This window comes from Chelonia mydas, chromosome 21 (assembly GCF_015237465.2).
Source record: "Chelonia mydas isolate rCheMyd1 chromosome 21, rCheMyd1.pri.v2, whole genome shotgun sequence".
Classification (NCBI taxonomy): Eukaryota; Metazoa; Chordata; order Testudines; family Cheloniidae; genus Chelonia; species Chelonia mydas.
In genome coordinates, this window is record NC_051261.2 from 17169253 (window position 1) to 17193790 (window position 24538).

Genomic DNA, 24538 nt, shown 5'->3' on the forward strand with positions numbered 1-24538 from the left:
CGCCATCTGTTAAGGGCAGAGCAAATCCCACTTGGCAGATAGGTTGGGGTCATATTGGCCCCAACAAGCTGCTGTACCATTCTTTGCCTACAGGCAAGTGCCAATCAGGCAGGGTAAAATGCTTCCCCGCCTTTGAAAACACGGGAGAAAATGCTTCTGGGCTGCTCCCAGCCCCAGGGTGCCCCATGGCTCAGCTTGAGCACCCAGGGAAAAGGCTGCAAGGGTGGGGTGGCCATTGTTTCATGTTACTATGTACATCTCATCAGTGTACATGGCACCTAGAAAAAGGAGGGGCTGGATTGTGATCTAGGTTATACTGGAAAAAATCCACAGGAACTCGACTGACTTGGGCAGAGTCACTTTGGATTTACACCAGTGTAACTTAGATCAGAAACTGGCCCAAGCTCTTTGTTGCCAGGATCTTTTGGTCTTGTGTTAGGCTGAAGCCAGGATAAAAGGGTGCTAGACACAGGGGGGATGGACATGGCAGTGCTAAAGAAGGGGATGCAGTTTCCTGTGGAGACTGAGTGCTAAAAGCACAGTGGCTTTCTTGTGGATCATCCTTCCAAACAAGGCTCATGGCTCACACCCAAATTCCTCCCTCTGAATCGCATTCAGTGCTGGTGTAGGTAGCTGCCCTGCAGCCAGTGAGAGATGGGCCTTACAGCCTTGGTTCCGGGTGCAGGAGGGACTCTGCAGTCAGTGACTGCCATGTGGATTCATTTTAAGGGCATTTGCAATGGCCATCGCTCTCTGCCTGAACTACACCCCAAATCTCCCCAATTACCCGTGCTTAACAGGCTCTGCTGCAGGTGCCCCCGGGCAGGCCTCACCTTTGCACACAGAGGAAACGAGCCTTTGTAGCGACCTGCCCAGACTGACAGGTGAAACTGAGCTGGGCAGGATAACGAACTATGCAAAGTGCTAATGGTGCAAGAGGCTGTGATTACTCCTAGGAGAATCTGGTCTCTGCACAGCTCCCCTGACTTAGGCTATGTCTGCACTACAGCCTATGTCAGCAGAACTTATGTCACCCAGGAGGGTGACCAAACCACCCCCGAGTGATCTATGTTACACCGACAAGCGCTCGCGTGCACAGTGCTATGCCAGCGTGAGAGCTGTTTCTGCCGTTCGCGGAGGTGGTTTTATCATGCCAAGGGGAGAGTTCTCCCCCATCGGCACAGAGCATCTCAACCGGACGCACTGCAGTGGGGCAGCTGCATTGGTAGAGCTGGGCCGTGCACACTGTTCGTGTAGACACACCCTCAGTTTAACCCTGGTGCCCGCAGTGCGGCACGGAGGCCCTTTCTCCCCCCAGCCCTGAGATTTCCAAGCCCTAGGCGTATTCCCAGAGCTTGAATCCTCTCCAGGCCTTCAGACCAAATGTGGAACTAAAGCAGGTGGGCAGAACCCCAGTGAGACTGACTTATCTGTGTAATCTGATGGGAAGGGGCAGGGTTATGGGGGAAGGAGGATCTGGACACTGTGATCACAGCCTGCTAAGAGGAGTGACAGATTCCTGGAGAAATATTGCCGTTTGGAGACTTTAGCAACAGCCCTTATAGGAAAGAAATATTCATTAGAAAAGGAGCAAAAGTGATGGATGAACTCATTCTGCCGGCTGGCTGGCTGTATTGATTTCCATGTGGAAGGGAGAGAAATGGATCAGCACAGGCACTGAAACAGACAAAAGCTTTCGTGGCCCCAGCGGGCCCCCTTGGCTGCAGTCCTCACTGACCCCAGGGAGTCCTCTGTCACCAGGACAGGAGAGCCAGGCCAGCTCTGCTGGAGTCTCTCAGGCATATTGGTGCAGGCTTCTTACAGCCTCATCCTAGGTGGTGGGGTGAGGCTGCAGGGGTTCTATCACCCCAGTATCCTGATGGATGGTTTCTGCTAGACCCTGTATCCCGGGTCAGTGCCTTCTGCCTCCCTCAATTCCCCCTGGCAGTTTCCAGTGATACAAGATACTTCTTCACTTCCTGTCCGAATCTGTTGGGTGGTGTTTTCTATTGAGGAAAACAGAAAGGAACATAAACTTTGGCCAACCAAGTGTAGAAATATAATTAGGCAGGGCAAAAAGAATTTGAAGAGCAACTAGCAAAAGACTCAAAAACTAACAGCAAAAAAATGTTTAAGTACATCAGAAGTGGGAAGCCTGCCGATCAATGAGTGGGACCACTGGCACTGGACGATCGAGGTGCTAAAGGAGCACTCAAGGACGATAAGGCCACTGCAGGGAAACTAAATGAATTCTTTGAATTGGTCTTCACTGCAGAGGATGTGAGGGAGGTTCCCAAACCTGAGCCGTTTTTTTTAGGTGACAAATCTGAGGAACTGTTCTAGATTGAGGTGTTAATAGATGTGGTTTTGGAACAAATTAATAAATTAAACAGTAAGTCTCCAGGCCCAGAAGGAACTAAAATATGAAATTGCAGAACTAACTGTGGTATGTAACCTATCGCTTAAATCAGCCTCTGCACCACATGGCTGGAAGATATCTAATGTGATGCCGATTTTTAAAAAAGGCTCCAGAGGTGATCCCGGCAATCAGAGGCTGGTAAGCCTAATTTCTGTACCAGGGAAATTGGTTGAAACTTTACTAAAGAACAGAATTATCAGACACGTAAATGAACGTGATTGTTGGGGAAGAGTCAACACAGCTTTTGTAAAGGGAAATCATGCCTCACCAATCCATTAGAATTCTTTGAGGGGGTCAACAAGCATGTGGACGAAGGAGATCCAGCCTTGACAAGGTCCCTCACAAAAGGTTCATAAGCAAAGTAAGCAGTCATGGGATAAGAGGGAAGATCCTCTCTTGGACCAGTAAGTGCTAACAAAAATACCAGGAAACAAAGAGTAGGAATAAACAGTCAGCTTTCACAGTGGAAAGGTAAATAGTAGCGTTCCCCAGGGATCTGTACTGAAACCAGTGCTGTTTGACATATTCATAAATGATCTAGAAAAAGTGTAAACAGCGAGGTGGCAAAGTTTGCAGATGATACAAAATTACTTGAGACCATTAAGTCCAAAGCAGACTGCAAAGAGCTACAAAAGGATCTCACAAAACTGGGCAAGAAAATGGCAGACGAAATTCAATGTTGATAAATGCAAAGTAACGCACATTAGAAACCATAATCCCAACTATACATATAAAATGATGGGGTCTAAATTAGCTGTTACCACTCAAGAAAGAGATCTTGGCGTCATCGAGGGTAGTTCTCTGAAAACATCCACTCAGTGTGCAGCAGCAGTCAAAAAAGCGAACAGAATTAGGAAAGGGCCAGATAATAAGTAGGACCCTACCAAATTCACTGTCCATTTTGGTCAATTTCATGGTCATATGATTTTGAAAACTGTAAGTTTCATGGTGTGGTAATTGTAGGGGTCCTGACCCAAAAGGAGCCGTGTGTGGGAGGGGTCACAAGCTTATCGTCGGGGGGTTGTGACACTGCTGCCCTTACCGCGCTGCTGGGGGCGGCGCTGGGCGGCTGGAGAGCCGCGGCTGCTGGCCGGGAGCCCAGCTCGGCAGGCAGCGCCGCCGTCAGCAGCAGCGCAGAAATACGAATGGCTCGGTTTGGTATCGCCACCCCTACTTCTGCGCTGCTGTGGGGGGCCGCCGCCTTCCGAGCTGGGCACCCGGCCACTGGGCTGGCCCACTCTGGCCGTTCTTTGTCTCGCTGTGCGGCGTTAGACAGCTGCTGGGCTCTGGGCCAGAACCCGCTGCACTTCAGAGGTAGGTGAGGAATCGCTCCCTCCCCCCAGTCGAAACAGTCCGTAGAGCATGTGTGATCTTTGTGCTGTGTAGGGCCCTATGGAAACCCCAGGGGCTACCATGACTCTCGAGATAACTTTTGTGCTGTAGAAAGATTGAGGGTGAAACTCCCTCCAGTGCAGGGAGCCCAGGCAGAGCTGGACACAGAATAGGGTGACCAGCTGTCCCGCTTTTATAGGGACAGTCCTGATATTCCAGGCTTTTCCTCATATAGGCACCTCTTACCCCCCCTCCCTTGCCCTGATTTTTCACACTAGCAATCTGGTCACCCTTAAACAGAACCCAGGCGTCCGGGCTCCCAGTGCCCCCGCCCCCGACAGCAGGAAGAGAACACAGGCGTCCCGGCTCCTAGTGCCCCCCCTGAGGACAGGGAGAGAACCCAGGCGTCCTGGCTCCCAGTGCCACCCCCCCCACCGAGGGCAGGGAGAGAACCCAGGCGTCCCGGCTCCCAGTGCCCCCCCCCCCCGAGGGCAGGGAGAGAACCCAGGCGTCCCGGCTCCCAGTGCCCCCCCCCCCCGAGGGCAGGGAGAGAACCCAGGCGTCCCGGCTCCCAGTGCCCCCCCCCCCAGGGCAGGGAGAGAACCCAGGCGTCCCGGCTCCTAGTGCCCCCCCCCCTGAGGACAGGGAGAGAAGCCAGGCGTCCCGGCTCCCAGTGCCCCCCCCCCCCCCGAGGGCAGGGAGAGAACCCAGGCGTCCCGGCTCCCAGTGCCCCCCGCCCCCCGAGGGCAGGGAGAGAACCCAGGCGTCCCGGCTCCCAGTGCCCCCCCCCCGAGGGCAGGAAGAGAACCCAGGCGTCCCGGCTCCCAGTGCCCCCCGCCCCCCGAGGGCAGGGAGAGAACCCAGGCGTCCCGGCACCTAGTGCCCCCCCCCCCCCGAGGGCAGGGAGAGAACCCAGGCGTCCCGGCTCCCAGTGCCCCCCCCCCCCCCCCCCGAGGGCAGGAAGAGAACCCAGGCGTCCCGGCTCCCAGTGCCCCCCCCCCCGAGGGCAGGAAGAGAACCCAGGCGTCCCGGCTCCCAGTGCCCCCCCCCCGAGGGCAGGGAGAGAACCCAGGCGTCCCGGCTCCCAGTGCCCCCCCGAGGGCAGGGAGAGAACCCAGGCGTCCCGGCTCCCAGTGCCCCCCCCCCGGGCAGGGAGAGAACCCAGGCGTCCCGGCTCCCAGTGCCCCCCCCCCGAGGGCAGGAAGAGAACCCAGGCGTCCCGGCTCCCAGTGCCCCCCCCCCCCCGCGGGCAGGGAGAGAACCCCGGCGTCCCGGCTCCTAGTGCCCCCCCCCCCCCCGAGGGCAGGGAGAGAACCCAGGCGTCCCGGCTCCCAGTGCCCCCCCCCCCCCGAGGGCAGGGAGAGAACCCAGGCGTCCCGGCTCCCAGTGCCCCCCCCCCCCCGAGGGCAGGGAGAGAACCCAGGCGTCCCGGCTCCCAGTGCCACCCCCCCCCCCCCCGAGGGCAGGGAGAGAACCCAGGCGTCCCGGCTCCCAGTGCCACCCCCCCCCCCCCCGAGGGCAGGGAGAGAACCCAGGCGTCCCGGCTCCCAGTGCCCCCCCCCCCCTGAGGGCAGGGAGAGAACCCAGGCGTCCCGGCTCCCAGTGCCCCCCCCACCCCCGAGGGCAGGGAGAGAACCCAGGCGTCCCGGCTCCCAGTGCCCCCCCGCACCCCCGAGGGCAGGGAGAGAACCCAGGCGTCCCGGCTCCCAGGGCCCCCCCCCACCCCCGAGGGCAGGGAGAGAACCCAGGCGTCCCGGCTCCCAGTGCCCCCCCCCACCCCCGAGGGCAGGGAGAGAACCCAGGCGTCCGGCTCCGCAGCCAGCATCCCCCTACACACCCCCAATCTCCGCCGGGGGGGAGGGGGCGGCTGCGTGGCGCCCGCCGCGGCGCGCCTGCGCAGAGCCGCCGTGGCGCGGGCGCAGCGGACTACACTTCCCAGGCTGCGCGGCGCGCCTGCGCGTGGGCCGCCCCGGGCGGGCGGCGGGGGGCGCGCGCTCCCGCGCGGTGATGGCGGTGCGTGGACGCGCGGCGGCGGCGGCAGCAATGGCCGCTGTGGATCGGCGGCTGCCGAGCCTCGATGACTTCGCGGGGCAGAGCTGGAGCGCCTGGGTGGAGAGGGCGGGGCCGCCCGCCGAGCCAGGTGAGGGGCCGCGCGCGCCGCCGGGGCGGGGCCGGCGGGGCGGGGGGCCGGGGCGGGGAGCGGGGCAGCTGCCGCCGCCGTCCGGCTCCTCTCCCCCGCCCGGCCGCCCGCCCCGAACAAAGGAGCCGCGGGGTCCTAGCGCCGCCCGCGCAGGCCGCGCCGCCGGGTCCTAGCGCCGCGGGGTCCCCGGATCCCTTCTGAGCACCCCGCAGTCCCCGGACCCGCTGGATCCCCTGCGATCCCGTGGTGCCCCCAAGCACCCGTGTCCCTGGTGCGGGTTCTGAGCACGTATCGTTTCCTGACCCCGCTGGATCCCCTGCGATCTCGGATCCCTTTTGTGAGATCTGTTCTGTGCAGGCTGTGACCCCCAGCGCTGCCCGATCCCCCTGGATCCCTTCTGTGCCTCCGGGGCGCCCCCGATCCCTGACCTCGCCGCAGCCCCCAGGGTCTCCGCATCTGGATCCACTGAGTCCTGCTGTGATCCTCGAGAGCCCCGATCCTTTCTCTGGACCCTGACCGCGTGGATTCCTGACCCCACTGGATGCTCGCTGTGACCCCCCCTTGCCTGACCTTCTCTGTGGCCCCTGAACACAGATGCACCCCGTGATCCTTCAAAACAACCAGGAGTCCGGTGGCACCTTAAAGACTAACAGATTTATTGGGGCATAAGCTTTCGTGGGTAAAAATCCCACTTCTTGAGATGCATGGAGGTCCTTCTCACCCATTGCTGCCCAGCAGATCCCACCAAGACACTTGTCCTCAGCTCCCTAGCCACCCTGATCCTCTGCGCTCTGTGAGGCTTGTCTGATTGCTCGGCTGTCCCTTGCACCCATCACTTGTGCCCCCACACCAGCCTTGATTCCTCACAAACCCATGCCCTCAAGGCTCCTTGCTCCTGGTGTCTCCTCTCGCTGCCCTATCACCCCCTGAACTTTTCACTTGACTCCCTGAATCTGTCTGCCTCCATCTCCATGCCCCCTGATTTTTCCCTGACCCCCCAAATTATCCCTGACCTTTGAACCCCCAGCATGGTATGCCCTGAAACTGATCTCTCGACCCCACCCCAGAGTCTCTCATGGTCCTCTGATTTGATTCTCCCTGGATCTTCTCCTCCACTGGATTCCCCACCAGACCTGAACTTGATCATGTTCCCCTTGCACCAGGATCCTGACCTTTGTCGTCCCTGAACGTGGTCCCTAAGCCTTACCAAGCCTGATCTCCTCCTGCCACGCCCCCATCCTGCTCCAACCCCTGCTGTCCCCATCCTGCACCTCTGCACCCTCAACTCCTGCATCCTGCCTCTGTTGCGCTTGCTGCAGCCACTTCTCCATCCCTCTGAGCCCTCTTTCGTCCCATGCTGCTCTTCACTCCCATGTTGCTCGCGCCCCTCTGCCCTCTTTCCCCAGGGGGATGGAGCTGATAGCTGTCTCTTGAGACTTTTGCCCTTGAAATCCCAGGAGTCGTTCAGAAGCATCATCATTTAGGGGGTGGATAATTTGATTTCTCCAGCACAGTCTGAGGCTGGACTCTGGAAAGGCCCTGGAAGTGGGGGAGCGGAGGCCAGTGGAGCTGTCCCTGGTGACGCTTCTTACACTGTGGAGCGGTGTCCCTTCCCCCTCCATTATCTTTCCCTTGCACTAGATGTAGTTAGAGCATCGTGCTTCCTGATCTACTTAGGGCTCCGGCAGAGTTTGCATAATGACTCCTGTGTTTTCAGGGATTTATAGCTGGGCTGTGAAGCAAATTCCCTTTGCAGACAAGTTCGCACTGTCGGCTAAGTTCTTTCCCTGTAGAATGAAAATGGTACAGCAATAAGTGCTGGAGAAAGCCTTGTTAGTTCGTATCTTATGTCTCTTCCCGGTAGGGTGCAGGGCAGGACTCTCCCTACAGTGTGTTTGTCAGGGTTTGTCCTGGCTGGTCTGAACTAATTCACACTGTGGCGTTTAATATCCATGCAACTTTTTGCAAGTTGTTGCTTTATAAAAATATGCAGTTTCCCTTCTCGAGGCTCTTCGTTTCTGGGAGCCTGTTGGCATTTTCTCCCTGAGATTGGGCCGTGGATTTGCCCTGGTTGGCTTTAATTTCTAGGATCATTTTCAAATCTACTTTTTAAAAAGCATTGGCTGGGTTTAGTGCCAGAGAGAAATGACAACGCTGGGAGAAGGATGGATGCTTTACTGTCTCATTGATGCCTGCATCAAAACGCAGCCCCATCCTGCGAACCGCTGGTTCATGAGAGTCGGTCCGTGTTTTGAGCTCTGTCTGCAGCGAATGCAGGCTGTGGTGTCCGGCTATCGGATGCAGAGGGAGCATGGCTGAGTGAAGAAAGCAAGGCCCTGGATGTCAAGACTTCTGAACCTGGCTCTGCTGTTGTGTGATCGTGGGCAGATTCGCCTCTTCAGACCCAGTTTCCCATGGGGCTTGTTGAGGTTTCATTGTGCGGGGATGCCTGGGTGAAACTTGCTAGAGAAGGGTGCAGTGTGGGGGAGAGGATTGTGAATCCTGTTGTTTGTGTGTAGTACAGTAGCATTGTCAGGACCCTGCGTGCTGAGGGCTGCCTGGACATACACTAAGAGGCAGTTCTTGCCCTGAAGCACATACAGTCGACCTAGCCCAGCTAGACAAAGGGTGGGCGAATGGAAGAACCGTCTGCCCCATCTCACGGCGGGAACTGAGGCATGGAGAGATTAAGTGACTCGCTCAGAATCACACAGGGAGCTTTTGGGGAGCAGGGGAGTAACCCAGATCTCCTGAGTCTCAGTCTGGTGCTTCAGCCACACGACCACCAGTTTTGGAGCTGCAATAACCAGGTGCATCAACTCCAACCTGTGCGACCGCAGTGGATTCTCTTTCTGCCCCTAAAGAATTTAAATTAGCCCCAGCTCTCTTCCCCGCTAGACATTCCCAGCCAGCCCTGCTTGCATTCAGACAGCACCATGGGGCTGATTCGAAGGGATACTTGGAATCCTGGAGCTGGTGTGTTTGCACCTTGCACCCCATTGTGTTTGCAGGGTGCTGCTCGATCGGCTGGTCTGTGGCACAACCCCAAGGTGTTCATGGGAACCGGAACGGGAGGAGGGAGTGGTGGGACGCTACTCATGCCCACGTGTCCCCCTCTCTCTGATCCCTCTGATCCTCTCCACCTTTCTTCCCAGCTGCTGGCCCCCATCCATTTACCTTTCCTTTGTGGCTGCTGTCCCATTCCCCCGTCCCTCGGTGCACAGGGGTAGAACTGGGAGTGATACCAAGGGTCAGAGTGGGTTCTCCATCATTCGCAATTTATAAATCAAGAGGGGATGGCTCTCTAAGAGCTCTGCTGTAGGGATGGTTTGGGGGCCGGTCTCTGGGGGTCAGGCTGGACGGTCACATGCTCCCTTCCGGCATTGGAATCTATGAGCTCAAGGAAAGGAAAATGTCCCAACATGTGGAATCTGCTGGATCTCCCGCACCCTCTGCAGATCCACTTGGCTGGGGGATCATGTCCCAGGTGTGGTGGGGGCAGTCCCAGAGCTCGGGTCTCTTCAAGCAGGTCTGGGCTAAGCCCTGGAAGTGACTTTGATCTCCAGCCGCCCTGGCTGAGCACACTGGCTGCCAAGATGGTCAGTGGGGAAAGAGCGAGCCCTTCGGAAATGGGTTATACCAACCTGGAAAAAGATGGAATAAGAGTGTCCCCAAAGGGAGCTCTTCCAGAATAGTACTGCCCTTGGAATTCACGTTAATCTGGAATAACTTCCCCATGCAGACAATCCTTGAGTCCTGCAGGATCCGCTAGGGCGAGCAGAGAGGTTGTCATGCTTTGCAGGGAAAGGAGCTGCGCTAAAGGCCCTTCACAGACCCAGATAAAGACCCTTCTCTGCCCCGGGGCCGCACCCTGGTTCCACCCCCACCTGTCATGTGGCAAACAGCCCATTGATGGTGCTGTTTGCATCTCCTGCTTGATTCAGGGAGGCCAAGTGGGAGATTCCCTGGGACCAAGGCCCTGCACCTTGTTAATTGGCTGATTCTTAGGGCTCCTCAGTCTGTTGGCAGCTTGGCGACCTGCCATCCTCCCACTTTGCAAGCAGTTAACCCCCCTGTCAGCCTGTAGGGAGCAGGCTCTCTTGGCTTCTGGATTAGGGGGCTCTGGGGTTCGGGGAAAGGTCCTGACTGTTACTGATGGGGCTGATTGTCTCTAGCAGGGTCTGAGGTGGAGGAGAGCAGCAAGAACGGCAGCAAGAAAGTGGATGCGATGACACTCATTAAGGAAGGTAAGAGCTCGTCCGGCTCCTTCCAGCTCAGGGAGCTGCCCAATTCTGTAGTGGGCATGATCTGTTCCTTTGGTGTGAGGGGAAGGTGCCCAGCTCCGGCCAAGGCTCTTGTTATCTGTGAGTGCCAGGGGTGGGGGGTGGTTAGCACAGGAGCTATTGTGAATTTGGCATCAGCAGATAACTTTGTGGCCCTGCTTGTGGGTTGAGGCTTCCCTTGGCCTGGGCCATTCAGACCTGTCTGGCCCTCTCGGAGGAGAGAGCTGCTAAATAGTCCTGGTCCTCGTCGCGGCAGCTCCTCTTGGCTGTGCAAACCACGTCCCCTTTGGGTGGAGCTGGTCGGGGAGAAATGGGCTCCAGTGCACCGAGCAAACGCGGGGCAGACTTCAGCCCAGGCTGCGCCTCTGGCCTCACTCGCTGTGGAGCTCTGCAGAGCTGGCCTGGAGCCCAAGCACAGAACGTGGCTGTTGGGGGCTGTGCTCTTCTGGGATCCCCACATCCCTTGCAAGGTTGGTGTAGCTCCAGTACTCCTGGCCTGACTGATCCCCAGCTTCACCTGGCAGCCCGGGGCCTCGATCTTGCTTGCTGCGAGGGAGGCTCCCGCAGACATTGAAAGCTGGCCCAGTGCTCTGTAATCCCCCCTAGCATCACACCAGGCAGCCCTGTGATCCAAGTGGATGAGCCCCAGAAACCCAGCGTAGCCCTAAGTCAGTCGCTTTGGCCCAGTCGCTCTCAGGGTGGGGCAGTGTGGGGGCCACAGGATGTCCCCCAGTTTAAGGCTTGAGATGCAGAGGTTTTGGAGCCCCTGGCGAGGCCCTTCTCTCTGGATCGTCTGTGCAGCGCACCCATAAACCGGACACCAAGGTGCCCTTAGCCCCAGCATCCGCACAGGTGGCAGCTGCCCCTCCTCTGTGCCAGCCTTGCCCTGAGGGGCCTTCTCCAGGACTGAGTGGGGAGGTCAGGCTCCATGACCCATTTGACCTTTGGCCTCTGCTGAAACTGCCCGGAGGGGGCCCCACTCGTGGTGGCAGCAGCTGCTTTGTGTCCAGTGAGGTCTGAGACCCACCACGCTCATTTCACACAGGCCATGAACAGCCATTGACTGGCAGCAGCGCTGAGCTGGGCTGGGTTTGAGCTGGAGCCCCTGTAGTCTCCCTTTGGGGAGGGGGGACGTGACTGTCCATTTGCATTGGGTACAAAGTTGGGTTTCCTCAGGCGAGTCTTTTGGCCTGGCCAGCCACAGCCCCACAAGGCCGCAGGGGGCCCTTCGTGGCCTCTCCCTTACCGCTCTCTCTCTTGCCCTGGCAGACATGTCTATCTTTGGGCACTGCCCCGCCCACGACGAGTTCTACCTGGTGGTGTGTAACCACTGTAGCCAAGTGGTCAAGCCTCAAGCCTTTCAGAAGCACTGCGGTAAGCCGATTGAATGTCCGGGGTGAGGTCAGCAGCCGGGCCCCTTCCGCGCCAGCCGGCAATGGGGACCTGGTTCTCTTCTCCTCCCCCGCGTTCTCTGGGCCCTCAGGTGCCGACCCAAAGCGGCTCTGGAATGACAGTTCGGCTGGTGTCGTGGCCACAGCCGCTGTGTTCCTGATTGAGCCGGGGTTGCGTGGGTCCGGAGGGAAGGCTCTGCCTCCTCCGTCTGCCGTGGGGAGAGAAATGCCGCAGAGGCAGCGGCGTGGGGCTGTGCAGGAAGCCGCAGACCACTGAGGCCACCCATCGGCCGCACTTGGTCTTGTTTTGCGACATGTATGTACCCTTCGCCCTGGCCCCGCAGCCCTAATGCGGCCTGGTGTGGCGGGGCAGCCCCGGGGGGTGAAGGTCTAGGAGAGGTGTCCCCCGCACTCACCGTGCAGCCGCGGCTCCTGCCCTGTGGGGCTGGGCCTGGCTCCCTGCTCTGGGCATCGTGACTGGGTATAGGGGGTCGCAACACCACTCAGGTTTGGCCCGGCCACCCCGCCTCCTTCGAATGAGTGGCATTGCGAACCTGCGCATGCCTGTGAGAGAGGGGCAGCTGGGCCAAACCTGAGTGACACTGTGACCCCCGTGCCAGGCTGCAACACCTGTGGCAAGCCAGGCCTGGCCCCATGGGACCAGGAGCTGCCACTATGGGGAGAGTGTGGGGAGGGCTTGCTCTCTGGGCTGGGAGAATTGTATATTTGCCTAGGCCTTGGCAACCCACTTAGATCCTTCCCATGACTCTCCGTTGGGTCAGGACCCACCATTTGGGAAAAGCTCTTTCAGGGGACCTTCAAAAAGCATCCGTGAGTAATTAGCTGGCAACTTGTTTCCCATCCCAGGCGTCGTCCTCTTTACTGTCGCAACCGACACAATCCCACCTGCTCCTTCGCAGCAGGAGCTGCCTGCTGCTGGGAGGCCCCCGGCAATCAGCGGCAGGGTGGGAGAGCGGAGGATCTACCTCTGGCATTCTGGAAAGGACAGTGGGGAGAAGAGCAGCACAGGGAGCCATGTTCCTGGGGTGGGCAGAGCAAGGGGTGCCTGGCTGCTCTGCCTGGCCTAGTTCTGGTGCTGGGCATGGTTCTCCGGGGGCCCGCAGGAAGGTGGAGTGGAGCAGCGTTGAAGGGTCTGATAGCTGTCAGCACGTGTTGGACCCGCTGGGGTCTGTTGCACTGGCTTCCAAACACATGGTTTTGCATGCAGAGGTGACGTACAGGGCAGTTCAGGCTGCTAGAGTGAGGGGACTGCATGTTGGGCTGAGCACAGGTCTGGGAGCCAGGACTCCTGGGTTCTTAGCCAGCACTGCTGCTAAATTCAGACAAGCACACAGGTCCGGGAGCCAGGACTCCTGGGTTCTTAGCCAGCACTGCTGCTAAATTCAGACAAGCAGACTGGAGATGGGAAAAGTGGCGGTGCCCAGGCTCCACCCCAGGCCAGCTTCATGGTTCTGTTAAAATGATCAGCAGTGAGATGACTGTTGCTGTTTCAGTTGTCGTCATTAGCCTTCAGAGTGAACAACACGCCGAGATGAATGGGGCCTTTCCTATGGGGCCGGTTTGGCTTCAGACTCAGGCGGCCTTTGCAGCCCCACTCCCCCGGGGTGTTGGAGAGCAGTGAGAGCTGCCCCGCTCCTCTGATGGGCAGGGCCTCATGTGAGCGCGTCACTGACAGAGCCTCCACCTCCCCCGCAGAAAGACGGCACGGACCTCTCAGCAAGCTCTATGCCCAGAAGTGCCATGCGGTCAATGGGCAGCCCCCTGCCTGCGGGGGCCACAGCAGCGCCAAGGCCTCGCGGGACAAGTCGCAGAGCTCCCGCAGCCGGGCCCAGCACCCGCCCGAGAGGCCGGACAAGGCGCAGAAAGATAACCTCTGGTGAGTGGGACAGGGGAAGGGGGAGCCTGCTCTCACGTAGGGAGCGGGGTGGGCTCAACACAGAGGGGTTGAGGGGAGCCTGGCTCCACTTTCATGTGGGTGTGGGGGACCCTGTGCTCCTCTGATGTGAGAAGGATTGGGGGGCAGCCCCGCTCCGGGGAGAGTGGACCTCTTCTCCTGTGTGGGGAGGAGGAAGGGGGGCGATGGAGAGAGACATGGGGGGAGGGGCAATAGGTGAAGCCACACCTGGCTCATACCTGGGGAAATGGGGGAGCCCCACTCAGATATGGGTGGAGGAGGTCACGGGGAGCCCCACTGCACTCTGACATGGGAGGAGGGGCTGCAGGGAAACCCCAGCTGGCTCTGACGTGGGGAGGGGGATGAAGGGAGACAGTGGAGGGAACCTGACCTCCCCGATGTGCTGGGAAAGGGGGGGCCCCACCCCACTTCGTGGGGCTCAGGAGATGCGCTGTTCCGGCTGTGTGGCAGGGTCTCGATGGAGGCTGCGCCTTCGCCCTCGGCTGCCTGGGCCTCAGTGGACAGGCGTTTCCAGAGCCGGGTGTCGTCTCCATCCGCATGTGCCAGGGCTCGCTCACCCGCACTGCGCTCAGGAGGGATGGCAGTCCCAGCCCGATGGTCCCCTCCGAGGACAGGCATGAGGGAATGAGGGACCTGCACTATCTCAGCCAGCCCCGGCTCTGCCAGTGCCTGCCACCTCCCGTTTAGCCCAGCCACCGTGGCTGGTCGGACTGGTGTCTGTGTGCGACGCAGGGATAGCCCAAGGTATGTGGCAGGCCGGAGCACACGTGACCGCAAGGCTGGTGGGCAGCAGGCCCAGTCCAGGGACTCAGAAGGGGAGCCCAGAGTCCAGGTTTCACAAGTCCAAAGCACCTGCCCCAGGATGTGGCTTGGCGGCTGGGACCTGGCCCAGACAGGCCTCAGTCACCTTCTGCTGCTGGGGAGGTTTGCAGCGGCCGCTAGTGCATTCCCTGGCTGAGCTCTCGGAGCCTGTCCCTTCTCCTTCCAGTTTGTTCATGCCAGTGGTGAACCTGGAGAAGATTTCCAGCCTTCCCAGACCGGATGGACACGGCATCAAGGTGCCCCCGAAGGCTGCTGCTGCTTCTGCCCCCGGGCAGCCGCCCGCCAGCTCCAAAGAGCCCATGGGGAAGCTGTCCCTGGCATTGTCGCCCAAAGAGCCGCTTGTGCCAGCCAAGGCAGGAGTCGACTCCGTTGTGCCCGCCGATGGCCTGGACAGGAAATCAGAGAGCACCTCTGCCTCGGGGGAGAAGGAGCCGGGCGCCACCAAACCGCCTCCCAAATCCCACAAGAAGATGGCGCGTGAGTCCTGCTATTCCTCCTTCGCTGCCCAGTGGGGGTGATGCTGAATCAGGCCAAGGTGACAGCTCGAGAGGGCATTTGGGTGGTGGCGACTCAGCAGCCCTGTGCGATGATGCAGCTGCGTGGCTCAGCACTGGTTGCCAGCCATGATAGCTTAGCGGCTCAATTCAGCCTCTCTCCTTGGGCGGGTGGGCCGGGCTCCTCTCTGCCCCATGGTGGGAGCAGGGATCCTGGCATTTCCTTTTCTCTCCTTCCACACATGCACCTGCTGAGCCACTCCCTTCCCAGGCCAAGGAGTGCTCCCCTGATTGGAGCCCAAAAGAGTGAGAAGGCCACTAACCAGATCCTGGGACTCATCTGGTGCCTGTATAGACCTAAAGAGCTGCACACAGCTAGGGGGCTGTCCGCTGGGTACCGTGAGAGAGAGCCTTGGGCCAGTGCCTCAAACCTAGAACTGGGAGTCAGGCCAGCTGTGACCTAGTCCCCTGCCACTGACCCACTGGGCGGACTTGGGCAAGTCACTTAAATGCTCAGTGCCTTGGTTTCCCTGTCTGGACAGTGAGAATAACCCTGGAGATTGTGAGGCCGAAGGAGCTGTTTGCAGTGTTCAGAGATCCTTGCATGGAAGGGGTTGCATATCTTTGCACCTCCTGCACTGGCCCAATGCTGCTTTTGTCTGGGTTTGGGATGTTTCAATCCACCCCGGCAAGCCCATGGAAACCTTTCCATTTCTGCCCTGTTTAGTAAGCCCACATCCCCACCTTGCTTTATAATAACAGATCCTAAGTACTGGGTCTCATTTCTTGGGGGTAAGGTTTTATATAGCACCTACTGCAGTTGTACCTGAGCTCCACCCAACCTCAAAGAGCATGAAAGCTGGTGATGACAGTGTCCCTTTAAAACAGAAGCAAGAAGCAAGATTTTTCTTTTTGAAATGGCGAGAACCTCCCAGCACAAAGCCTGTTCCAACAGTCAACCAAAGCTCCAGGCCAAATGCAGGGATCTTAGGAAGTTTGGTGAAGACTCTACAGAGCAGGGCAAGCCCAGGGGATCCAGCCAGGCCCTGTAGCCGCTGCTTTCCCCTCATGCATCTCAGCTCTGTCTTTCTGCCCTGCAGGGAAGGAGTGTGATTTGAACAGGCAGTGTGGAGTTGTGAATCCTGACACCAAAAAGATCTGCACCCGGCTGCTGACCTGCAAGGTACTGTCATGTGTGAGATTGTTTCTGGTAGAACAGGAGGAGGTGGGGTGAGTTCCTGTCCCCCTACATCCCAGCTGGAGGTTGAAGGGCTCTGCAAGAGGCCCCAGGCTGACGTGCCCACTGGGGAAGAGAAGCGTTTGGTTGCATGGCTATAAAGTGCCACCTTGTGAAGGTCTAATCCAGTGGTTCTCAACCTGTTTACCGTTGTGGGTTGCACGTGCAGCTCTTTGTGTTATGTGGGCCACATCCACACAATACATACAATACACACATCCACGCAGTACTAGCTGTGTGGCCCAGAGGACATGGGCCGCAGCTGTGCACTGACTGGGCTTGAAGCAGCCCGCAGGCCACAGATTGAGAGCCACTGCTCTAGCCTGTTGGAGAAGAGGGGGTGAGAAATTAGTGCTGACTTGCTCTAGGAGGCCTCCATGGACTGGAGACACCGCTTCATCTCATGGCTCAGCAACATGCATGCAGACAGGGAAATGTGGAGCCTCGGGCCTCTCCCCCCGGGAAGCCCAGGAGAATCTCCACTAGCTGAATTAGTAAGAGGGTCTGTAGCTCCTGCGAGCCTCTAGACAGTAGAGGGGGAGGTCCCCTGGGGGTCTGATAGCATCCTGTGGTGAGCCCAGGCTGTGACACTCTCCCCTCCTGCCCTCATCACAGATTCACTCCGTGCACCAGCGCCGCGAAGTGCAGGGCCGGGCGAAGGACTTTGACGTCTTAGTGGCGGAGCTGAAGGCCAGTTCCAGGAAGGGGGAATCCCCCAAGGAGAAGAGCCCGGTGAGGAAGGAAGTGCTTCCTGACCGACTCTCCCAGGAAGCCTCCTCCGGAGCGCAGACCTCGTTGGTTCTACCCAGCACTTCCCCTTGCCGAGCAAAGCAGCCCCACTCCCTCTGTGCACTTCCCAGGTAACTCAGCAGCAGGGAACCTCGGGTTTGCCTCCAGCTACCACCTGTGTGTGTCAGTCCGGGCAGACTCCCCCGCCCTGGCGTAGGAGGGGGTGCTGCGCAGGCACCTCTCCGGGGCTGGCTTCTCCCACCTTCCCCGTGCAGAGATCCCAGCAGAACCAGGCCCCAGTGGGGACCGTCTGCCCTTTCCAGCAGTGCCGCTGGCACATAGATCCCCCCTGGCCTAGCCCCATCCCTCTGCAGGCCCCCAGAGATGGCAGCTCTCACTCCTCTGCCTCTCGTTGGGTTCAGGTCCAGGGTTTCCTCAGAGAGCGACCCGGAGGAGCCGTCCACAACCTGTGGCGACAGAGAGCCCGGGCTCTACCCCTTCCCCATGCCCAAGGGCAGTAGCCGGGGATCGAGCGAGGAGAGCGAGGACGACGTGGCCGAGGAATCCCACAGGCTGGACTGTCATTATGCAACACGGCCACCACGGCCTCAGGCGGTGAGTGCTTGGCGTGAGGTGAGGTGGGTCTGTGCCCCTCTCTGGGCGGAGACCAGTGCCCCCTGGTGGCACTGGGGACAATGACCTGTCCAGTGATTCTCAGGCCTGTTTGTCAGCATCCTGCTCCCACGGAGCTGCTTGGATCTCAGAATCCAGCTGGCACCCACGCGGAGTTGCCACATTTGGGGCTGGAAAGGAGATAGGAGGTTGGGGATGCAGCCAACAGTCCGTCCTCTCTGCCATGCTGTGGGCTGGGCTCCTGACCCATGGCAGGGTGCTGCTATGTGGTTTACAGGGGTCTCGGCCTCCCTGATGGCTCTCTCCCGCTCCTCTCTTAATCCCAACCAGTTCTGCACCTTTGGAAGCCGCTTGGTCAGCCCCGGGTGTTACGTGTTCAACCGACGGCTGGACCGGTTCTGCTCGGCCCTCAGCTCCATGCTGGAGAGACACCTCAGCTCACACATGTGGAAGTGAGTGTCCCGCTGGGGGAGGCAGCGCCTGGGCCAGAGTGGGGCGGGTGTGACCCGCTGGGGGGTGGGGCGCCTGGAAGTATGGGAGGAAATTGTTCCCGGCTCACATGTTGAGATAAGAGACTGGCCGAGTGGCACCTGCCCCTGCTCAGCTCCTGGGAGGGTTGCGTTTCCCTGTGGTGGGGACAGCCTAGGGCTGGGCTGGACAGTTGGCAGTTCCCAGTCCAGCCACTCCCCTCCCCAGTCGGCTTCCAGAAGGTGGGTGAGCATCAGCACCTCTGCCCCCCAGCCTTGGCCTAGCGCCTTGGTTGCATTGGGTGCAACTGGCCTTCAGTCTGTTGGGAAGCCCACGCAGACACGTGTGGGCAGAGAAAACGCATGGTAAGATCTCCAGCCGTTCATGGGGGAAGCTCACCCTATGTGCATGAGGGGGTGTCGTGACCCCATTATTGTAACCCAGGCCAGGGGAGCTGTGGCAGGCTGCAGAGGAAGTCCTGGGGGACTCAAGGAAGCGCTGAGGAGGCAGTTTTCAGGAAGGGAGGTCAGCTGATGTGTCAATCACTTTTGTTCCTTTCAGCCTTGCTAAATTTAGAGGGGGTGGCTTCTATTTCAGTCTGTACAGTAATGCCTGCCCCAGGCCCCCTTCCCTATTGCCGGCAGTGGGAGCAGCAGGTGGGATCCCTCCATGCCCTTCAAGACATCCAGGGCAGCAAGAGAGGATGGCCATTGTGAGCAGAACCCCAAATAGAGCGGCAGCCTGTTAAGAGGTTACAGCAGGCACTGGGGAGCCAGGACACCTGCGTTCTATTTGCAGCTCAGTCACTGACTTACTGAGTGACCTGAGCCAGCCCCAGTGCCTCAGTTTCCCCATCTATATAACGGGGGTGACGTCCCCAGTCTGTCGGGGGGGCTGAGGCTGGGCTAGCGTTCGGAATGTGCTTTGAGATCTCAGCGGCAGAGAGTATTAAGTGCAGGGTCCTTATAAAGTGCTTTGTCAGGAACGTAAATAATTCCTATTAACCTTTATCGGGCTGGTTAACACCTCCCTGGCCTGTTCCTGCCCCACACCCCCAAATCCCCACCACCTGCAGTGACTCTCAGTCCCGGCTTCCCCCAGCAGATGGGGCTGGAGCAAGGGCTTGAAGCACAGCCCTGATAGACAGGCGCATGGGAGAGACAGCCGGGGATCAGAGGGAGAGGGAACAGCGAGGCTGGGGGTCAGAGTAGGGAGGAGATGATTGGGGACGAGAGGAGGAAGCATTTTGGGATTGGAAGGGCAAGGGGGCCAGTGGAGAGGTGGGACATGGCCTGGGATCAGATGTGGGAGGCGACAGCCTGGGGTTGGATGGGGGAAGGGCAGGTGGGTGGGGAGTGGGGGAGGCAGCCTGGGATCTCATGGGTGAGGGGGCTGGCAGGGGTTGGAGACAGTCTGGGATTGGATAGGAGAAAGGCAGGTGGATGGAGTGTGGGGGGAGAATGTCTGGGACTGGATGGGGGAGAGGCCAGAGATTGGATAGGGGCAGGGCAGGTGGGTGGGTGTGGGGAGAGAATGTCTGGGATTGGATGGGGGAGAGGCCAGAGATTGGATAGGGGCAGGGCAGGTGGGTGGGGAGTACTGGGAGACAGCCTGGGATCGGATGTGGGAGGGGGCTGGCAGGCGCTGGAGATAAGATGGGGGAAGGGCGGGGGGTGGGGATGCAGGGACATGGCCCGGGATGAGATGAGGGCAGGGTAGGTGGGTGAGATGCGGGGGACACAGCCTGGGAACAGATGGGGGAGAGGTTGTGGGAGGAGATTAGGGTACACGACCCGGGATCAGATGGGGGAAGGGCAGGTGGGTGGGGAGTGGGGGAGGCAGCCTGGGATCTCATGGGTGAGGGGGCTGGCAGGGGTTGGAGACAGTCTGGGATTGGATAGGAGAAAGGCAGGTGGATGGAGTGTGGGGGGAGAATGTCTGGGACTGGATGGGGGAGAGGCCAGAGATTGGATAGGGGCAGGGCAGGTGGGTGGGTGTGGGGAGAGAATGTCTGGGACTGGATGGGGGAGAGGCCAGAGATTGGATAGGGGCAGGGCAGGTGGGTGGAGAGTACTGGGAGACAGCCTGGGATCGGATGTGGGAGGGGGCTGGCAGGCGCTGGAGATAAGATGGGGGAAGGGCGGGGGGTGGGGATGCAGGGACATGGCCCGGGATGAGATGAGGGCAGGGTAGGTGGGTGAGATGCGGGGGACACAGCCTGGGAACAGATGGGGGAGAGGTTGTGGGAGGAGATTAGGGGACATGACCTGGGAACAGATGGGGGAGAGGTAGGGGGTGGAAAATGCGGGTACACGACCCGGGATCAGATGGGGGAAGGACAGGTGGAAGGGGATGGGGTGGGGAGAACCCGGGATCAGATGGGGGAAAGGTGTGGGGTGGGGATGCAGGGGCATGGCCCAGGATGAGATAGGGGAAGGGTAGGTGGGTGAGATGCGGGGGACACAGCCTGAGATCAGATGTGGGAGAGGTCAGGGGAGGGGATGAGGGAACATGGCCTTGGAACAAACGGGGGAAGAGTAGGTGGATGAGATGGGGGAACACAGCCTGGGATCAGATTGGGGAGAGGCCGGGGGGTGGATGAGGGACACAGCCTGGGATCAGATGGGGTGAGAGTTGTGCAGTGTTGTTTAAATAAGCTGCAGCCCCTCCCCCAACTTTTCTGATTCTGCTTCTGCTTCATTGGCCTCACCAGGAAGATCCCTCCAGCCGCCGACCCCCAGCTGCACCCAGCCCTGTCGCCCGCCGGCCCGGGCTCCTCCACATCCGGCACTTCCCAGACCAGCAGCTCCTCGCTGGCGTGCAGCCTTCCCCACGGCGCCCCCGGGAGGACCTCCTTGTCCTGCACAGCGACGGCCGCCAGGGAGAACCGCGGCCACCCCAGCCTGAGCTACACGGTGGGCTCGCCCCCTGCCGCGGCCGCCTGCAGCCAGTCGGACTGCACGGGCGGGAGCCAGTCCATCACCTCCCCACTCCCGGCCAACACCCCCTCGCCATCCTTCAGCAAGTTGCCTTCTACCAAGGCCAGCAAGTCCTCCAAAGCCAAGGAGCCGACGGGCAGCGCGGAGCCAGAGGCCTCGGCCCGAAAGCGCAAGCAGCCTCTGGGTGCTGCTACCGGCCCCCCATACAAACGGACCTGCCTCCTGGACCCAGGCAAGGGCAAGGTGGCCGGCTGCCAGGTCCCGCACCCGCCTGCAAAGACCAAACCCTCCCTGGGCTCCCCCTCCACCGCCTCCCTCAACGGCGCCATCTCGCCAGGCTCCAGAGTCAAGCGGACCGGCCACCTGGACTGCAGGGCTCCCGGCCACCCTCAAGTCAAAGCCTCCCAGCTGGAGAACCGGGGCTCCCCCCTGAACGGGCCGAAAGCGCTACAGGCAAACTGCCTCTCGGACGAGGAGGCCAAGAAGCGCAAGAACGCTGCCACCTACTGCAGGCCGGTGAAGGCCAAGCACCCCGCCGCCACCTCCGACTCGGGCTGCGCTGTGCGGAGGAAGAAGGCCGTTGCCTCGCTGGGCTTCGAGGAGAAGCGGAACGCACTGAAGGTACATTTCTCCCCCCCACTCCCCCGCCGCTGTGCACCCCCACTGCAGGCTGATCCTCCTGCCCTGTCCACCTGGGTCTCCCCCTGCTGCTCTGTCGTCCACCCCACAGCACTTCTTTTCCCACAGTCCCCCTCCCCGACCTCTTTGGCTGCGTCCTGGGGCCCGCGGAGCCTTCCCAGATGGACCTCATAGTTCATGGGGCCCCTCTGAGCTCTGGGGGGCTGGACCAGGCTGCAGGGGTCTGAGCAGAGCCGCCCCAGGGAGTGGCTGCCACAGGATGGGAGCATCTGCTCTGGGGCAGTGCCTGGCAAGCAGGCTCCTTGAAGCCCAGCTGGCTGGCAGCTCATCCCTTGGCCACTAGACAGTACAGATCCCCAGCATGAGACGGGTTAGTAGGACTGTGGTTATGTGCAAAGTGGTCTGTATTCCAAGCACTCTTCGGAGATGTCACGTCCCCAGCGGGTGGCACTGTTGGGAGTTGGCTGGGGGTGCCCACAGTGCTCCCTCCCAGCAGGGGCTCAGGCTAAGGACAGCCAGGAGGACATGCTTTTCCCAGTAGGAGGTGCTGTGGGACTGAGGCAGGGGCCTTGCCTTGTGAGAGCTCACAGCACTGCAGGGAATGGTCCTGGGCTGGGGCTGGCTGTTGGGAAGGATTGTGGCCTCTCCTAACAGGAGGCACGCAGGTCACGGCTGGTATGCGTTGGGTACATGATCGGTACCCCCAGGTCTGTGGGACCGTGGGGTGAGAACAGGGCTGATCAGCTGCTGAACTCTGCCAAGAAACAGTTCCTGTTCCCACCTCTGCCCCAGACTCACTGCGTGAATTGCTTCCCCTCTCTGGGCCTCAGTTTCCCCATCTGTAAAATGGGGAGAATGATCTTAAACCTGCTTCTCAGGGGCTGTGAGCTATGATGTGCTGTTCTGCTCTGAAAGGTGAAAAACATCCCCTGTACTCAGCCGACCTGCTTTCTGGCTGTGTCCGTCACAGCTGCTGGCTTCTTGGTGTCATTACGTTTCTACTGCTTGTGACTCCCATTAGCCCTGCAGGGCAGAGTCTGTTCCAGTTAGCCCTGTGGGGCCGGCCTGGCCACCGGAAAGAGTCTATTCCTTTTTGTGCATCAATAGAATCAGTCAGTGACCTCTGTGGAAACCCACTGGGGTTAACTTGGCCTGTCGAACCTTTATTACTGATGATGTGCAACAAAGACAGAGCCCAGCTGGATTCTCAGGTCTCCCAGGGAAGTTTGTGGGGGAGGGAATCATCTTTTTGCGGGAGGGAGCACATTCGCTGGGAAGTCGCAGATCTTAACAAGGGCCATGCGATGCCATTTCCAGCAGCACAGGGCATGCTGCACTTCTCAGAAGGGCTCTGGCACTGAGAGCTCTTATTCAGCTATTCAGATGCAAACACAAGGGTGTGCTTTTATTATAAGTAGACGCCAATTAGACACAGCCCTTGGGCTTCTGACAAGTCGCCCTCGTCCCTGAGCCCCTGCGGCAGAGAAACACTGGCCCTCTGCGCTCGTGTGTTCTGCTCCTTTGTTCCTCTGTGCTGACCCCTGTCCTCTTGTCTCCTTGCAGTCGAAAGCGCATTAACAAGCAAGTGCCTGTGCAGTGCAGACGGAGCCATTGGTCCTGAGGACTGGGCGGCCCTGGGTCGGATTCAGAGGCCACTGCTTTTTATAACTTTATATTATTTTTTTTAAAAGAAAAAAAACTCTATAAAAATACCTCAAGACTCTTTTCCTGTTCTGTTGCTGCTAAAAAACCCGAACGAACAAAATCCCAAGGGGGAAAAAAATCCAGACGCAAACCCGATCCACACTGGGAGGAGGTTGGAAGCGGATGGACTGGACTGGAGGCAGCCACACAGCCGGGCTGGGATATTTATAAGAATTCTTATTGCTGCTTTTGTTTCTTTTTTTAAAAAAGAAAAATCAGTATTGAAAGGGTGGTGCGGCCTGTGGCTTTCAGCCTGGGGGAGGGGGAGGGGCAAGCGCCCCCTCCTGGCAGGGCTGGGAAGCGGATGTTCCAGCCAGCTACAGTTGGGGTGGATCCCTCTGCAGGCTGCGCCCTGACGTGCGTTTCCGTTGCATGGCATCGCTCATTGCTGCTAGTGCTTGACCGATGCCTGGCTCATGGGTGGCTCCCCCTGCTGGCAGTCCCCTGGCCTGTAGGCACTTCTCTTCTCCCAAAGCCGTGTTTGGTGGCGCAAGCGTTTTCCTCTGGAATGGAGCTTATGTCAGGATCGTGCCATGTCCACACCAGTCCCTTAGTGCAACGTCTTGGCTAGTTCATGAGGCCTCTGTTTTTTCTGATTCCCTCTGCTGCTCATTGTGCCTGGCCCAATCTTTGCCTCAGTGCCTCCTTCCTGTTCTAACCCTGGGCAGCGACTGGCACCCAGTGGAGTGGTTGTGTGACAGACAGGAATACCCCACCCCGATGGGACAGCTCTGAACCGGCACCCATGTTCTTGTGTAACTCTCCTCCAGCCCATGTCTTCATTTGAGAAGATTAGTACCTTGCACTGTCCTTAGGACCAGAAGGGTGGCTTGAGCCAGTCATGGTGTGGCTGAGAATTGTAGCTGCTGCTTGGCCAATGCTGTGCTGGTCCAACTCCCCCCAGTGTATTATGATGAATTATTTGTTGTATTGGGCTAACGGCTCGAGGCCCCGATGGGCTGGGCATTGTTCAGATCCATCGCTGGAGACAGTCCCTGCCCCAATCTCAACTAGACAAAGGGTGGGAAGGAAAACAGGTGCAGAGAGGGTAAAAGTGACTTGCCCAAAGTCATCCAGCAGCCAAGTGGCAAAGCTGGGAATACGCCCAAGGCTCCTGACCCACAGTCCAGGTCCTTAGTCCAGCTGCCTTTTTTTCCCCTCTTCCAGGAAAGCTTGTTAGTGTTGGGTCTGTAACTGGATGGTGAGATCCTGGGGAAAGGCTGCCGGGCTGGCTCCTTTCGGCTGGCATTCCGCGGAGAGCCCAGACAGGCGGTTGGGATAGAGACCCTTTTCGGCTTTAGCTGTTCTTTTAACAGGCTGCGACTGGGTACCTGGGAGTGGTGACTTAGGTGCCGCAGGCTAATGTATGTAC

At 59.2% G+C, this 24538-nt stretch overlaps 1 protein-coding gene across 2 annotated transcripts; it reads left to right on the forward strand.

Moving 5' to 3' along the window:
* Positions 1-5693: 5693 nt before the first annotated feature.
* ATXN7L2 (ataxin 7 like 2) lies at positions 5694-23393 on the forward strand. Of its 2 annotated transcripts, none has more exons than XM_037885151.2 (11): positions 5694-5891; positions 10067-10138; positions 11444-11548; positions 13282-13462; positions 14490-14800; positions 15918-16000; positions 16670-16914; positions 17206-17398; positions 17747-17868; positions 20598-21444; positions 23026-23393. In XM_037885151.2, exons 1-11 carry the CDS (start codon positions 5759-5761, stop codon positions 23038-23040), a joined length of 2307 nt encoding a protein of 768 aa, XP_037741079.1. In that variant the 5' UTR covers positions 5694-5758; the 3' UTR covers positions 23041-23393. The 2 variants fall into 2 exon arrangements, with proteins under 2 accessions (XP_037741079.1, XP_037741080.1); XM_037885152.2 differs by having other exon boundaries at positions 5716-5891; positions 10070-10138.
* The last annotated feature ends 1145 nt before the right edge of the window (positions 23394-24538 follow it).